This window comes from Trichoplusia ni, chromosome 10, assembly GCF_003590095.1.
Source record: "Trichoplusia ni isolate ovarian cell line Hi5 chromosome 10, tn1, whole genome shotgun sequence".
Lineage (NCBI taxonomy): Eukaryota > Metazoa > Arthropoda > Insecta > Lepidoptera > Noctuidae > Trichoplusia > Trichoplusia ni.
The window spans coordinates 5,158,260-5,176,578 of record NC_039487.1 but is presented as its reverse complement, the minus strand read 5'-3'; the positions used below and the strand labels follow the sequence as shown (position 1 = coordinate 5,176,578).

General features: G+C 34.0%; 1 protein-coding gene across 1 annotated transcript in view; it reads left to right on the top strand.

Moving 5' to 3' along the window:
• The window catches only part of LOC113498282 (plastin-3), a 53,786-nt gene that overhangs the window by 19,309 nt on the left and 16,158 nt on the right, over positions 1-18,319 (top strand). Inside the window, exon 2 of the mRNA XM_026878237.1 lies at positions 16,739-16,825. Coding sequence (XP_026734038.1) covers positions 16,739-16,825 — 87 coding nt within the window. The remainder of the gene's footprint in view (positions 1-16,738; positions 16,826-18,319) is intronic.

Here is an 18,319-nt window from a genome sequence, read left to right as displayed (position 1 = left end):
TTTGCAATTTCATGGTTCGATTTTGAAACCTGTAGACAGTGTAGACAATTTTGAAACTTTCTGCTATGGAAAAAACAAAATACGGTGCGTGCGTGAACTTTGAAAGTAATACCCATTGGGCGGTGATTGTTTCTTTATTACTAAAGGTGTCCCAGTATTAAAGTCGAAGCTGGATGATAACAAAAAAAAGCACCAGAAGTTTTACAGTGCAAAACTTTTAAATTAATGTTTTTGTAATACAAGTTGTAATTATAATTAGAATTAGATTATGTTATTTACATAACCCATTTAGTTGGATGTAACATTATTATTTCCTCAACACCCCATGGGCGTTATTCCCCAGCAATTTTATCGCAATAACTAATTTCAAGAACATCGAAATCACCTACTTATCTTATCATTCCTATTCAAGTCCATATCATATCGTTGACGATATTAAACTTGGATGAATAATACTGATCAGTATTATAATGATGAAACTATGTTTCAAGTGGAATGTTACAAATAAGGATAAAATATTAATTATTACGATACCTCATAATACTCTAAACCTTGGAAACCAACTCATCTGTCAGTCCCTGAGCTTACAAAATTTGATTCCTATCGAAAAGGCCTACTAATAATGGAAAATCCCGGGGTGTCCAATACTCCAATGGATTATGTTTCTCTTTCCAAATTGATCCCAAAATAAAAATGGTAGATCAGAGGTTTTATCCATCGCCTTAACTTTTAGCATTAAGATCCTCTTCGGGATTTCCTGTTCCGGAACTGGATTGAGTACGCAACAAATGCTGAGGCTGATTGTGTACTCAATTGGGTGTGCTTAGTAACTAATTACATTAGATAATGAACTGAATCCCCTTGGAGTAGAGAGGCTGTAATGTCTTAGCGTCACGACAGATGCGCGGTCAATTGTGCCCATGCCTACGCCGTCTCTGCCAATAACTCGCTGCACTACTACTTTTATCGTGTCATAGATCGTGAGCAAAGACAATTGAATTGGTACTGCTAAGTTTATTAGGTTGTTTGATACGCTTGTCGTTATTTTATGGAGCCTGAAGTCAAATGGCGAGCTTGAATAACGGTGGATAACATAGATCAAAGTACATGTAAGTGTTAAGTTACTCGTAATCTTGCGAGTTGAGGAATTATTTAATCTTAAAATATAACTCTGTATTTCGCCATTGAACATAATAGCACGATAAGTAGGTCGTAAACAGTACGATTTGTATGATAAATGACTGCTATAAAATCCATAAAGCGTAGTTGTTACCTAATATTTCACAAGCTAGGCCAAAGATTTGCGGTCTTATACCAATTGAATGTAAATAATTATACGTGCAGGTTTTGTACAAAAAGGATTGCACCCATTGACGTGCTATTGCAGCAATAAAAAAAGAAATTCGTAACAATACCTCGCCAAGCGTTACGTGAAGTTTTCGCAATGTATTCAAGAAAACGAATTTAATTCAATTGCGAATTTTATTTAGCTTCACGTTACCTATGCGAAAAGCAAAAGAAAAAACTTCGGTTACGAAATCTTTCACACATGTTTAACCCTAGAAAGATAATCATATTGTGACGTACGTTAAAGATAATCATGCGTAAAATTGACGCATGTGTTTTATCGGTCTGTATATCGAGGTTTATTTATTAATTTGAATAGATATTAAGTTTTATTATATTTACACTTACATACTAATAATAAATTCAACAAACTATTTATTTATGTTTATTTATTTATTAAAAAAAAACAAAAACTCAAAATTTCTTCTATAAAGTAACAAAACTTTTAAACATTCTCTCTTTTACAAAAATAAACTTATTTTGTACTTTAAAAACAGTCATGTTGTATTATAAAATAAGTAATTAGCTTAACTTATACATAATAGAAACAAATTATACTTATTAGTCAGTCAGAAACAACTTTGGCACATATCAATATTATGCTCTCGACAAATAACTTTTTTGCATTTTTTGCACGATGCATTTGCCTTTCGCCTTATTTTAGAGGGGCAGTAAGTACAGTAAGTACGTTTTTTCGTTACTGGCTCTTCAGTACTGTCATCTGATGTACCAGGCACTTCATTTGGCAAAATATTAGAGATATTATCGCGCAAATATCTCTTCAAAGTAGGAGCTTCTAAACGCTTACGCATAAACGATGACGTCAGGCTCATGTAAAGGTTTCTCATAAATTTTTTGCGACTTTGAACCTTTTCTCCCTTGCTACTGACATTATGGCTGTATATAATAAAAGAATTTATGCAGGCAATGTTTATCATTCCGTACAATAATGCCATAGGCCACCTATTCGTCTTCCTACTGCAGGTCATCACAGAACACATTTGGTCTAGCGTGTCCACTCCGCCTTTAGTTTGATTATAATACATAACCATTTGCGGTTTACCGGTACTTTCGTTGATAGAAGCATCCTCATCACAAGATGATAATAAGTATACCATCTTAGCTGGCTTCGGTTTATATGAGACGAGAGTAAGGGGTCCGTCAAAACAAAACATCGATGTTCCCACTGGCCTGGAGCGACTGTTTTTCAGTACTTCCGGTATCTCGCGTTTGTTTGATCGCACGGTTCCCACAATGGTTAACTTATACGGTTCTTGTAGTAAGTTTTTTGCCAAAGGGATTGAGGTGAACCAATTGTCACACGTAATATTACGACAACTACCGTGCACAGGCTTTGATAACTCCTTCACGTAGTATTCACCGAGTGGTACTCCGTTGGTCTGTGTTCCTCTTCCCAAATAAGGCATTCCATTTATCATATACTTTGTACCACTGTCACACATCATGAGGATTTTTATTCCATACTTACTTGGCTTGTTTGGGATATACATCCTAAACGGACACCGTCCTCTAAAACCAAGTAACTGTTCATCTATGGTCAAATGAGCCCCTGGAGTGTAATTTTGTATGCACTGATGGATAAAGAGATCCCATATTTTTCTAACAGGAGTAAATACATCGTTTTCTCGAAGTGTGGGCCGTATACTTTTGTCATCCATTCTAAGACATCGTATCAAAAAATCAAAACGATCACGACTCATTACAGAGACGTACACCATTGACAAAGATCGATCAAAGAGGTCATCTGTGGACATGTGGTTATCTTTTCTCACTGCTGTCATTACCAGAATACCAAAGAAAGCATAGATTTCATCTTCATTCGTGTCACGAAATGTAGCACCTGTCATAGATTCCCGACGTTTCAATGATATCTCAGCATTTGTCCATTTTACAATTTCCGAAATTATCTCATCAGTAAAAAATAGTTTGAAGCATAAAAGTGGGTCATATATATTGCGGCACATACGCGTCGGACCTCTTTGAGATCTGACAATGTTCAGTGCAGAGACTCGGCTACGCCTCGTGGACTTTGAAGTTGACCAACAATGTTTATTCTTACCTCTAATAGTCCTCTGTGGCAAGGTCAAGATTTTGTTAGAAGCCAATGAAGAACCTGGTTGTTCAATAACATTTTGTTCGTCTAATATTTCACTACCGCTTGACGTTGGCTGCACTTCATGTACCTCATCTATAAACGCTTCTTCTGTATCGCTCTGGACGTCATCTTCACTTACGTGATCTGATATTTCACTGTCAGAATCCTCACCAACAAGCTCGTCATCGCTTTGCAGAAGAGCAGAGAGGATATGCTCATCGTCTAAAGAACTACCCATTTTATTATATATTAGTCACGATATCTATAACAAGAAAATATATATATAATAAGTTATCACGTAAGTAGAACATGAAATAACAATATAATTATCGTATGAGTTAAATCTTAAAAGTCACGTAAAAGATAATCATGCGTCATTTTGACTCACGCGGTCGTTATAGTTCAAAATCAGTGACACTTACCGCATTGACAAGCACGCCTCACGGGAGCTCCAAGCGGCGACTGAGATGTCCTAAACGCACAGCGACGGATTCGCGCTATTTAGAAAGAGAGAGCAATATTTCAAGAATGCATGCGTCAATTTTACGCAGACTATCTTTCTAGGGTTAATAAAAATAACTATTTTACAACTAGTAATGTTCATTTGTTAAGTAATGTAATACCAGTATGTTATTTCCTTCGATTTAAACGTGTATTTAACAATAGCTGGTTTAAATGATTTATTTCTTTATCTGTCAATTAATACAATAACATTTGAAATACAATGGCCCCGATATTATGGCTAAGGTGTGGTGTAAAACCAGTCAGAAAATCGTGACTGATCTAACCCAAATATCTACGAAATGAATAAGTAGGTACTTATTGTAAATTGGCACAAGCCATACAAATCAATTTTAAGCACCTCCCCGGTCTTGACCTTGTTTACTCGCCTTTGTATCTGGTTTAATAGCTGCATGTCGTTAAATACGTTTAAGAGCTTTTTATTGAAGTAACTGCTTTCTTTTCTGTTACCCAGAAAGAAAAATGTTTCCGAAACGACAGACGATATTTTAGGTCATCTTGCTGCCACATTTCTTATCGCTAGCAAAAGCTTTATATTCTTGTAGATACAAACAGAGATTGTGTCAACGGAACAATTGAAAGCTGTAACAGTAATTACTTGATAACGATCTGTGTGACAGTTTTCTAGGTCTTCATTCAACGTGATAATGAACTTATATCATGTTCAAGGTTTCTGGTTCATTAACCAATTGTTTGTTGACATATTTTATTTGGTTTTGTTTTTATTTTTACATTTATTTAAGAAATATGGAAGCCCATAATCTTAAATGTACGTCGTAAAACACAGCATTGAATTAATGTTACACAGTGATGGTCTTCAACGTCAATTTTATGGCTATAAACGATATCTTCCAGTCAACTTTTGGATAGAGGTAGAATGGGTGACCCATATTGCAAATTGTGTTCTTCAAAAAGGTTTTATTAGGCCCGGGGAGGGTGGTTATCTATAAATGTTATTGACACATTCACTGTAAATGGTGTACTTTAGCTTTCTCTTCATTGCTTCAAAGGTTGGTCGATGTCCGAAATAAAATTTAAACATATTGACGATATAAAGTTTATAGTAGGAACTCTTACTTTTGAGTGTTATTCACGTTTCAGTAATAAACTTGTATCACTTAACCGCATCTATTATCCGAATGGATATCTCTTTTTTACCAGGTTTTCTGCTACGTTAATCAGGGAAAACTCTATTCTCTGGACCACAGATAATGAAATTAATTTCTCGTGTTTAGCTGCTATCAATAAAAAATGTTTAGACCATCAGGGCTATGTTTACATCTATAGTCCTACGACTTCCTTTTAAAACAAAAAAATTGCAGTTGTAGAAAAGAGACTTCTTCACCGCATGCGCTCCATCTTGTTTACGAAACTGCAAATAGCTTACTTTAGGAGCTGGTTAGTATTCAATGTAGTCTGCGAAGACTTTCCCGCTGGGAACCTGACTATGAGGAACGGGGTAGCACAGGGTTTAAACCGGTAAGACTTCGGCACACGTTTTTACCTTCCTCAGAGCGAAGGATGCCCATGAGGATTTACACCACGTCCAAAAAAAAAGGTGGAGGTGGTAAGTAGGGTTGTAAACATAGCCATAACTGCAGATACTAAGGACTTACATAAGTACGTAGGCAGGCACCTTGACTGACATCTGGGCCGTACATTTGTACAATGTACGAAGGTACGAATATCCTCAATAAACGCGGCGAGTGACCGCGACGTGACATCCTTCATATAATATTAAGTCTGATTACGATACGCTATCTGGGTTTATATGAATTATAATAGATCGACCGAATTACATATTATTATAACTTATACTTACTTTATAGTTTGCGTTTGTTTCGCCGAATTGTAGATTTATTTAAATTAAATTTGATAAAATGTATTCAGAATAATCAGATGATTGATAAGTCTTATCGTTTACAGCGATTCTGGTGGCGGAAATGCTTAAAGTAGTTATTAGTTAATAAAGTGACGGGTTCAATGGCTACAGTAAGATTTTTTTTCTAGTAGATGGTTCAAAATTGGCCAGGCTTCGCAAAAAAGGAGGATTATGAACGAAGAATCTGAGTATATTTACATAGGCTAAAAATGCATTAATGATGTCTACAAGATTTATGCTTGTACATCCTGCGCGTAGCTGTTCAAGGTACAGTTAGATACATAGTAACCAGTCCCAATTAGTTCCCTAATGGCTCAAAGATAAGCCAACAGACAACCAGGCTCCGCTACTGGAGTTGACATACCGGGGCAACAGATAACACAACTAGCTTCTAAACGCAACATACACCGTTGAAGTAAGTGTTCAGGACCTTCCACAACGTCTTGTGGTCAAGTTACCAAGTGTGGAAGAGGGACACCGCTCTATCCCATATAGTGCAACTCGCTTCCACAACTGTGAGAGGTACCAAGCTTCCAGGTAGAGTTAGCCAAATGTTTTATAGGAACCTGACCTCGTTTATACCCGATTCTATTAAACAGATTAAATAGAATTATACGACACGTGTATTTGATTAGAGACAGAACACAAATCTATTTAGGATAATCCTGAAATTGTTTGCTCAGGTGAAGATTTTGACGTTACAGTTTGTGTATGAAACCTTATTTAATTGCGCTGTTTCATAAGTGAGCTTTAGGAGAGGCCCTTTAATAGTACAGTTTCGTTATCGAGATGCTAGTTTTTATGCACGAGTTTTTACTACGCACGTGTATCTTCGTGCATACTGTTTGTATGCACGAAGATACACGTTCGATCGTTAACGCAGTCCAGTATCAATGAAACTTTCTCAAAGTAAATGAACTTTCTTAATTTTTCTAAGACACCTCTGACGAATGGTTTAGGAAAACCTCGTGATAACATTGGAACTAGGATTCCGAATATTGGAGTCTGAAGTTGTCAATACGCAATGAGCTTGCATGATGATCAATGCTCAAACCTCCCTATATGGAAAAATACCTGTGCCCAGCAGTGGGATAGGCTGTTTATTGTGGTTTTTGTAGCACATCTCCAATCGCAAAACTTCAATCGATATAAGCAACTCGTTCAAATATACCCTTGAAATATTCAATATACAATACCGATTTATCAAATCCCTGCAATATTTTCACCGATCAACCTTCAGAGCAAACATCGATAAACGAACAAACATAAACCTTTGCTCATAGTCTGCAAAGGGTAATGTCTACATATCACGGCATTTACGATCCGCTGCAAACAGGCTAAGCTTGAACTTCGAACCCTTTGTAGGGTTTCCAAAGGGGAGAAGGGGAGAGGGGAGATAGTTTATGTAATCGAGCCGTGAGTCATAACACACGGTGGCAGTTTGTATGATGTATATCTAATGCGTGGTTTCTGGTAGATAAAAGTTTTAGTGAATTGATAAAAAAATGCATGTTTTGTTTATGATTAAACATAGATTTGGCTGTTTATGCATCACGTGGTTTGTCAGATTTTAATGTAGAAGTATTTTGTAATCCTTAACTTAAACGTAAGTGGTCGTGTAAATAAAGGAGTCGTGATGTTTTTAAACTTTTATTTTAAAGAACGCTCTGTTCTTCAATCCCGTTGTGGGTTTGGCTTTTAATTCTCGTCATATAGCCTTCAATTTTCAAACAGATATTTACCCACGAATAATATGACAGACTTCAGCAATAAATACAGAGCCGGGTCTTTAACACTTACAAGTACAAACAGTCCTATGTGTGTTTGTTTTATGTTTGCTATTTGCGAATGTTCATTACCGTTCATTATGTTTGGGTAGAGTTAGGCTTATTACATGCTTTGCTTGCTTGATAGCTTGTTATAAGATTGAAGCTGGGCATGAATAATTGCTTGCGTAAATTGTTTTATCTCACCACAAAAGAAAGACTCTAAATGTGTCTTCCGATCCTTTCCAATTTCCTCATGACAAGCTTACCAGTTGACAGATATCACCTACTTTAAAAGTTGAGTGGGCGTCAAAATAAATACTGTTACATTCAAAACCGTAAAGTATCTCATTATTATCCATCATCTTGATGAATGGTCACCGATAACCTTGCATCTGGTTATCTACTCTTTGTTTTACTAAGAATTTGACGTAGACACCAATAGAACAAAGACCACTACTTAACTAACTTAGATGTTTTAGAAGGACGTATTCAACAGACAAAGAAATAACTTTGAATGGAAACTTGGAATTATGTAGATATAATAGTATGCTTAGTATTGTGCGACCACGGCAAGACAACGGTACAGTGTAACTTGGCGCGTCGGGAAAGAGCTACCAAATATCGCTGTCCCTGTTTCACACAACTTGCTTGTATACTTTGATCTCGCTCTAACTCTCTTTAGTCTATTTTCTGAAGTACCAAGTTACATATTCCGTATTGTCAGTTAGGTGTGCGGCATCGTCTCACTTCCACAATGACAACGGTTTGCTTGAAGAAGTCGTGGTATAGGCAGTAACTGGAAACCCCCACGCCCCCTTTTGCTAAAGTTCGACTGTTGCCGGTGTAGAACAAAGACTGATATACGCTGTGTAGGTATTGTTGTTCTGCTTCCAAAACTGGTATACTCCCTGAGTATTGCAACTAATATCTTTAGTGTTAAACCTGTATATAGCCGTGGACTAGAATTAAATAACTCCAAACTTAATCGAGTGCTTCTATGTTAACATACTATTTCCATATAAATATACAGGTTGGTCTAATAAATCCAGTACCTACCTTTTAATCTTTTACCTTATCGGAACATTAATAGTTATCTTCAGTACCGTCAACGTCACAGATATTTTATCCCTCCTTTAACCCAAGGTTAAAGAAGGAACGCAAAGCCTTTTTATTGCTGTTTGAAAAATCCCATGACTTTCCATCTTGCCGGTATTAGCTAGCTCTGAAAATTATTACATGCGGTGTCTAGACAGTGTGCAATGGACTAAATTTTTTAAGATTTTGTATTCTTTGTACGTGTCATTGCGAAATAAGCAATATTTTCTTCTGTTTCATAACTTAAGTATTATGGAATATTAAAAGAAATATCTAAGACACGACTTTTATGATATTTTGTTTGCCGTTCGTGTATTTAAGTAATTACTTTTTGTCACGAGTTCTTTTGTTCTTATTTAGTATTTTATCGGTATTATGATATTTTATAACATAAAAAAATGTGGATTTCGATATTTTACAATATTCCTTGACATGAGAGAAAATAATTATTCTGCATCTAAATTGACAGATTACTCTAACTCTACTTATACAAGAAATTAATGTGCGTTATTATACTACAACACAAATAAATAAATACGTCAAAAGATGGCGCTGTATTCAAAATATAGAACATACAGAAATCAAAGGTATAGAATCAATCGATCAATTATGAAGTCATGCTTTCGTTAGGGGTCATTGGTCTCCTAATCGCATCACCTCAGGTCCTTGACCTGACTTATGTCTGTGCGCCTTGTTTGGTGTCTCACCAGCCACCGTGTGGAATATTAAGGTTTAGGTCCGGTAGCCTTTACGCAATCGCCTCGATTGCCTAGCCCGAATATAAGTTGCGAAATATGAAAGTTAAGAATATTTTTTGTGATTTGGAGAAGGTGGTTCTTAATTTGCCGAGATATCGTTTTTGAACGATATATCAAAGAAATGTCGATGCTATAATTATGTCAATTACAGCTTTTTTGTTTCATGTCATTCATAATTTAAAATTGGGTTAAATACATATTCTTAAAAAAAACATATGATTGTGAAGAGAGCTCATTATTGAAGTGCCAAAAATACTGCACTAATAAAACTCATAGTGTTTTTTGGAAGCCTAAATATGTCTATAATTTTTTTTTTAGAAAAATAAGCGCACAACATTATCTACAAGAACTAACAAATCCCTTAGGGCTCAAGTAGTGTCTGGCGAAATACTATACACACGTCTAAATAAATATTCAACGTCTGGGAAGTCTAGCTTTCAGGGAATAGACTCGTGATACAAATACTTTCTATACTAATTATTATATTTATAGGTATGTGTATCAACGTCATTTTGTATTTGTTGCACGTGTATTGTTATCTAATGATTATTATATTGTTACTGATTGGCGGTTTGTAGGTCTGAAGAAACTAAGTACAATTTAAATAAAGTTAATTAATTTATTTTTGTACTGTAAAATGTTATGTTGACCTTGTACATTTATGAAAAAAGTTCTACGGTCAATTAATCGTTTTTATAACTGCCTCGCAAAATAGTAAGTTGTAAGTTTGCAAAAAAAAATGTTAGAATTTCACTTTAAAACTTTATAGTTTTACCCGTTCCAATAATCATAATTAATTCTGAACTGCATCATCATTAGTAGGTATACCGTTTTACCGCAATGCGACAATAAGGAAAATTACAAACATGTCCCATATAACGTATGTTTTGTTTACCGCTTTACGCTAATTTATCGATCGATTTCATAGTGACGTCACATTTACCGGTAAATTTGAATACTTATCTCGTAATCTTGTACATTCAACAACAAAACCTAATAAACACTATATAGATTTATGACACCTCTTAAGATACAGGGACTTAGTACAAGGACTAGTAAACAAAGTAGCCTAAAACATAATGAAAAAAATACGGTACAATATTGTAATATACTTAATATTTTGCCATCTCATGTGAGATTTACGATATGGCAAATATTAAACCTACTACATATTGACTTTTGATGCTGACCGTACTATCACATCTATATAGGTACACGGTACACCTACGTCAGTACTGATAGCAGATTAATCGATCTATTACAAGAATTAATAAGCATTTGAAAAAAAAAACCGCTATCTCTAGATACTATCGTTTTATGAGTATGTAATAGTTTTATTTATGAAATATATCTTAGATATTTTCCGGTAGGCATGTTAATATAAGTTAAGTATATTATAGTCAACTAATCTCAATATCTTGATATTTTCTTTGAAAACTGTTACTTTCAGTCGGTTCAGTGATTGCTTCGACGACGGTCAAAAGAGTAAACTTAAAATTTGCAATAATATCACTACTTAATCCACAAATACTCATTATAAGCTAAAGCAAAGATTTATTAACATCAGTGACATGGTAGATTCGAATAAAATAATATGACACAACAGGAATAGGAAATAATAATATACATAGTCAACAAATAAACTCTTTTAGCTCAGCTCATATACCGAGAATGTTAAATACATAGTTGTCCGCTAGTGAATCATATTGTATGAATCATCTTGTTCCTCAAACATACATATACTACCTCGCAAGTACATACTACCTACATACATACCTCAGAAACTGACGTGATATATGTCATTGTATAAATACTCGAGGATAATGTTCAAAGCGAATAATAAAGAAACGCATGCAAATACTATGATACTTGGTCCTATTAGACTTCTTTCTTTTGTATTCGTCTCCCGCATAACGGTGTAGAATAGAATATAATAAACGTTTATTGTTTATTACAGCTAGTAGTAGTACATATACAAAAAACTACAATGTCGGTAGCATAAGGTTCTTCAAGAGTCAGCATTCATTATGCTTAGGTCCCCCCTAGAGGGTAGCTAAGCGCTGGTTTTGTGCTTTGGATAATCACACATTAAAATTTTCATAGAAAACATGTATTGTTTCACAACCATTTAAGTAACCAGCAAAAAGATACCCTGACTCAGGAAATACATTCTTGGATCACACAAATGCTTGTCGTACGCACGCGGGTTTAGAACCCGCCACATGTCGCGTGGTGTATACTTGATAATGGTAATGTTATTTAGAATATCTTATTATAATGCAGTTTCTTTCGCGTTCTTTGCTTTCCAAAGAATATCTTCAATTTCATTAATAATTATAATGATAATGTTCACATTTCTACATTTCTAGATGTTATTTTACATCTAACTAGAAAACAAGGATTAATAAGTCTATTAGGCTTTTAACGTAAATTTTAGGAGTAATTGATATTTATGTTTCCTTTTTAAATCTTACTGTAGTTACAACATTTAGGATATCCTGATTGGCCTAGAGAATATTGTAGGAGCTGTCTTGTAATTATCTCATTAGCACAAATAACTTAACTGTTGTTTTATTAGGAAGAAAACGTTTTATAACCTATAAAACTAAGCTGCATTTTCTCGGAGCCTCTTGTGGTACTTATTTAGTAGGTACGTAGACCAGGTTTTTTGTTGCAGATACTTGTAAAATATAATACTTACTCGTATATTTACAAGTTATATGTATTTTAATTCAATTGTATTATTTGGTCAGTGAAAAATACATATTAATAAGATTGTAATAAAGAGCTTTGACTTTCCTATGACTGTTACAGGAAAGCCTATACTTTAACTAGCTGTTGCCCGCGACTTCGTCCCCGTGGGTAGAAGATATAAGTTATGAGTTAATACCTGCCCTGTTTTTTTCACATTTTCCATTGTATCTTCGCTCCTATTAGTCGCAGCGTGATGGTTTATAGCCTAAAGCCTTCCTCGATGAATGGTCTATTTAACACAAAAATATTTTTTCAATTTGGACCACTATTTCCTGAGATTAGCGCATTCAAACAAACAAACTCTTCAGCTTTATATATTAGTATAGAAGTATAGATTATAAACTGCATTACACCCAATTTATCGTGTTTTTCCGAAGTATAACCAAAATTCCGAAGTATATGACTTAAAATCAAATTGACTTACCCGACTTCCGACTCGACATTTTAAGGCCGATTAAACATTTACCGAAGTAACTTTCACCTTATCGATTTCGGCGAATTATCGTAACCGTATTGATAATGGTGTAAAAGTGTAATAACTACTTAAACTGTATCCTTACACTTTTAATATTTGGTCCATTGTAATACACTCAATATTCATTTTATTTATCTTGGAGAAAGTATACTTATCAGCCAAGTGCTTTTGAATTAAATATTGTTTTTTATATTAATATTATATTGTATATCGGTCTCAATATTGGTTTCGTGGCTAAACCACAATTACACAAGTTGATCGATCGCAGGTTAAGCTGCACTCAATACGGTCGATCCGTGGATTGGTGACCATCTATGTCACAACGAATTCCTACGTGTTTAGGAAGGCAAGTTGAATTGTAAATCACGGCTATTATTATCACATCTTTGACAGTTGTTTTGGATAGTCATAAGCTAGAAATTCCGACGACCTTTCTGACTATGACTGTTACTTAGCTGTATTCGGTTAGGCTGATTATAGTTTCAAAGCCGTATTGGTTTCAAGAGGTCTACCACTACCTCTGAAGAGGAAGTATTGTTTGTGATGTTTAATGTTCTACGACCGTTGTAAAGCAGGGGCGCAATCGTTGTTTGCTAAATCCCGCTACCAAAATTGCAATCAATGGCTTTACTAGGTTATAGAAGACGTTTATTCTGTAGAAATAGATAATACCATAGAATATAGTAACGCATTCTAACGTGTTATGATAATTTTCTTAAATATTTTACATTCGTTTTGCCATGAGTCAACATTTTGAGTTAAAACCATTTGTTCAAACAATCGCTATGTGCCCGCGTCACGCCATATTGTTCGATTGATGAGCTCCATAAGAATTTCTATATCTTTTGTATCGTGAATTACGTTTTCTATTTCTATAAACTATTTTATGTCAGATTGCGGTATTGTTGGTAAAATACAGGTTTTTTCGAATCTAAAATTTTACAAAAGATTGTAAAAATAATGTGTTAATCTTCTATGATTAGTCTTTTGCAAAAATATGTTCAGATCAGTAAAACCCAGCAAAAGTAACTTGAGAACTATATCACGATAGTTTTCATTGATATGCATAAATACATATTAAAAAAAACCCCGACCTTCATATTGTTGTTTTTACGTTTAACCATGGTCTTGAATCAGTCATGGTGTGGTATTATTTAACATAACTAATTCTTACAACATACGATGACTGACTCATAGTAAAATAATTCTTCATTCACCTGCACGTCTATCAAAACAAATCTTTCTAGAAAATGTAAATTTGAATTCATAAAATGACGATTCAGATTTGATAAAAACTAGATATTGTTTAAAGAAAAACTCGTTTTAAAACGTCTAAAGTTTTTAGATCACAATAAAACTATTCTAACGCCATTCTGTTGTAATTTTGGTATGGTTTAAGTTCCTGTTATTTTTGCCCGTAGTCTTTTTCCGGCGAATCCATTCCCCAAACTCATTAACTATAATTATTTCGCATTTGTTAGACTACACAACCGAGCAATAAAATGGGTCAGCATACAATTATTAAAACTAGGGTTATCAAGAGTTAAAAAATCGAATGAATGTGTTTTTTTTTCATCATTAACAATTATAATAATTAATAAAACGATAGCTGTTATCACAACCATTAGTTCGGTTTATTTTAATCAAATTATTAATTGATTACTCTATTAAAAAACTTATCTCTCCGTTAAATTGATTTGTAATGTTATTATCAAAAAAACACATGAATAGTTTTGTTTTTTTGATGAGCAGCAAAGACGTTTTCAAGTTTATAAACAATGATTCTTTATATGTAAATACAGTTTACAGTTGAGCATGCTGTCTTCGTTAACCACACGTAACGTTGACCTTGCCTCCACATTTCGTCGGAAGCAGAGCGTGCACGAATTAACATTATTTTTTATTTGTTGCACGCCATTAAAACTTACCGTTACTGAATTGTTGGAATGTAAAATAACAAAAACATTAAGAAGCCAAGAAAGTAAATATTGGTAGTTAAGTGTTTTGTGTTTTTGGGGTTTTGGTTGTGGAGGTCAGGTAGGCAGGGCATTTTAATTGTTATTTATTAGTGTTAATTTACGATGGCCAGGGTTGGACTTCCCCAATCTATTCTATTCTGTGGTTTGCTCTACCAGTATTCGTGACGTCTTAGTATTTGTTTTTGTTAACCGATCTGTCAAGTTTTTGCAACTATAAATACAATTAATGAATAAGCACGACACGTGTCATATTGATAAAAACTTGTGTAAAAAATTAAGTCAGATTAAAACTGGTCGGGGGAGATAACATGTCATGAATAAGGTTGTATAATTCACAATAAAATTATTAATGTTAAAATGACGTCTGTCTGATACAATTTTACGACTAAACTGTTCCACAGATTGTAACAAAGTTTGCTTTCGAAGACACTTTAACAAAAGGATTATGTAATATTTTGCCGAAATAACAGACAGACTTAAAGCTAGAAGTATAAGTAAAAACATTAACCTCCTTTAGACGCAATCGACTAATAAACAAGTAGACCAAACACGCCAGCTAAGTATGTAATAATCAACAAAATCCCTTATCTATCCTAATACCTGGCTTTATCAAGTTTTACGAAACTATGAGCACATCGTAATCTTTACATCATGATAATTATATCACTGGTGACTAACGTAACTCGCTGTTAATAAACATCCAATTGTTTGATTGTCCGTCCGTCTTTCAATCGATAGTTATTCTTATGCCACGTGATATTCATTATGTCATTCTGAAATTTGATCCGAAGTAACGTTTAAGTCAATTTTCATCTAAATAAAAGAAGTAAAAATGGGTAAACGAAAATTTGCTGAGTTCTTTTGTGTGACGACCTTTTTGGTGTGTTATATCATCGCATTATCACTTTCCCAATATTTATCGAAATCGAAGAATTATCGAACTGAAAACTTTTTATAATTATTGACTTCAATAACATTAAAAAAGTACACCCGAAGTACTTGCTTGTGCGTCCACAAAAAGATTCATCGAGGTCGATTATTTTCTTGCCTTAAAGGTTTTTTTATATTAGCATATTTTATTCGTTTCTTTTTGCCTTGGAATTATCATATCTCTTCTAGAAACGTATTTAAACTTCAATTAAACAGTACGTTGGAAAGCATGCTCAATATTAAGTTTTATTATTGCAGTTATCTATTAACGTTTACTTAAAGTATTAGAAACCAATGTGTAAGATTTATCAATTACTCATAATTAAACTTAGATAAGTCTTCGCTATGTCTTTTTACTTCTAATCTCTTGATTACAGAATATCATGACGCCTCCAATAAACCATGAGTCAGAACTATAAAATTAAGCATTAATTTATATGAGTCATCACCAAGGTTTAGTTAAAGGTTGTCGCAGTAAAACTGAGATTTAATAGTCATACATTTGCCTAATTACTCAGGTAGTATAAGACAAATCTGACAGACTTAGGAGGCGTTACCGTATGAAACACTGTTAGCTCTAAAAATATGAGGTTTGTCCGTCCTGGTGCTAAGCTATAAATACGGGATATTTGCATTACGGTTTAGGTTTAGTCAGTAAGAAACTATAACTTCCCGCATCCACACCCAAAGAGATGATATGTCCTCGAATAAGCAAAAAAGGGCTTTAGAAATAAAAATATCCCTTGCCAACGTTATTTAGGTTAAAATATTGACCGTCAAAAAATAACTACGTAAAAATGTATACAAGTTTATGGTCACCAGTCTAAAAATCGAATCTGGTCATAATTACACAGTCCGTTAAATTAGAATTATGTGTTAATATGTAATTTTGTTAACATTTCAACGAAAGTGAATTTCCCATTTTAAATCTCTAACACAAATTTTATGTTAATGAACGTAATAAATTTTGAAAAGAAAAACCGGATATTTATTATTGTATTTTGATAAATGGTTTATGTCTTCCCAATAGGCTTGTATTTCATCATTACAAATTTTTGCCTATTCATCATCTATTTCAGTTTTCTTGACATATATTTTTGTATTGTTACAGTTGGATTTAAACAGCAGTGGATGCATCGACTTGAAAGAATTGAAGGAAGCCCTTGACAGCGTCGGCTACAAAATTCCACAATGGAAGGTAAGTTTTACATCTTTGTGTAAATAAATTATGTTCAGCTGTTAAAGTATTTTACGACTTGCACCCCGAAATACCCACAGGCCCGAAGGAAAACTTGTTTCTGTGAAGCTTGATTAATAATTTATAACACTCAAGGCACTAAAAGTTAACTACACGAAACATCTTTAAATTCACGTCATGTTTTAATGTCAAAGGAGGCAAGAGGTGTCATTAATTATTACCCCCTAATTTAATGATTCCATTGTGTTTTTACCACAGCTACCAGTCTACTTAAAGTAGCTTCTGTAACTGACCTTCTCACCCAAACACAACGAATTATTTGACAAGTCCTTTTTAACGTTGTTCAAATGTCAAGGACCATGTTAAAATCAATTATCATAATAACTTAGATAAGTCTCGCTATGTCTTTTACTTCAATCTCTTGATACAGAATATCATGACGCCTCCAATAAACCATGAGTCAGAACTATAAAAATTAAGCATTAATTTATATGAGTCATCACCAAGGTTTAGTTAAAGGTTGTCGCAGTAAAACTGAGATTTAATAGTCATACATTTGCCTAATTACTCAGGTAGTATAAGACAAATCTGACAGACTTAGGAGGCGTTACCGTATGAAACACTGTTAGCTCTAAAAATATGAGGTTTGTCCGTCCTGGTGCTAAGCTATAAATACGGGATATTTGCATTACGGTTTAGGTTTAGTCAGTAAGAAACTATAACTTCCCGCATCCACACCCAAAGAGATGATATGTCCTCGAATAAGCAAAAAAGGGCTTTAGAAATAAAAATACCTGCCAACGTTATTTAGGTTAAATATTGACCGTCAAAAATAACTACGTAAAATGTATACAAGTTTATGGTCACCAGTCTAAAATCGAATCTGTCATAATACACAGTCCGTTAAATTAGAATTATGTGTTAATATGTAATTTTGTTAACATTTCAACGAAAGTGAATTTCCCATTTTAAATCTCTAACACAAATTTTATGTTAATGAACGTAATAAATTTTGAAAAGAAAAACCGGATATTTATTATTGTATTTTGATAAATGGTTTATGTCTTCCCAATAGGCTTGTATTTCATCATTACAAATTTTTGCCTATTCATCATCTATTTCAGTTTTCTTGACATATATTTTTGTATTGTTACAGTTGGATTTAAACAGCAGTGGATGCATCGACTTGAAAGAATTGAAGGAAGCCCTTGACAGCGTCGGCTACAAAATTCCACAATGGAAGGTAAGTTTTACATCTTTGTGTAAATAAATTATGTTCAGCTGTTAAAGTATTTTACGACTTGCACCCCGAAATACCCACAGGCCCGAAGGAAAACTTGTTTCTGTGAAGCTTGATTAATAATTTATAACACTCAAGGCACTAAAAGTTAACTACACGAAACATCTTTAAATTCACGTCATGTTTTAATGTCAAAGGAGGCAAGAGGTGTCATTAATTTATTACCCCCTAATTTAATGATTCCATTGTGTTTT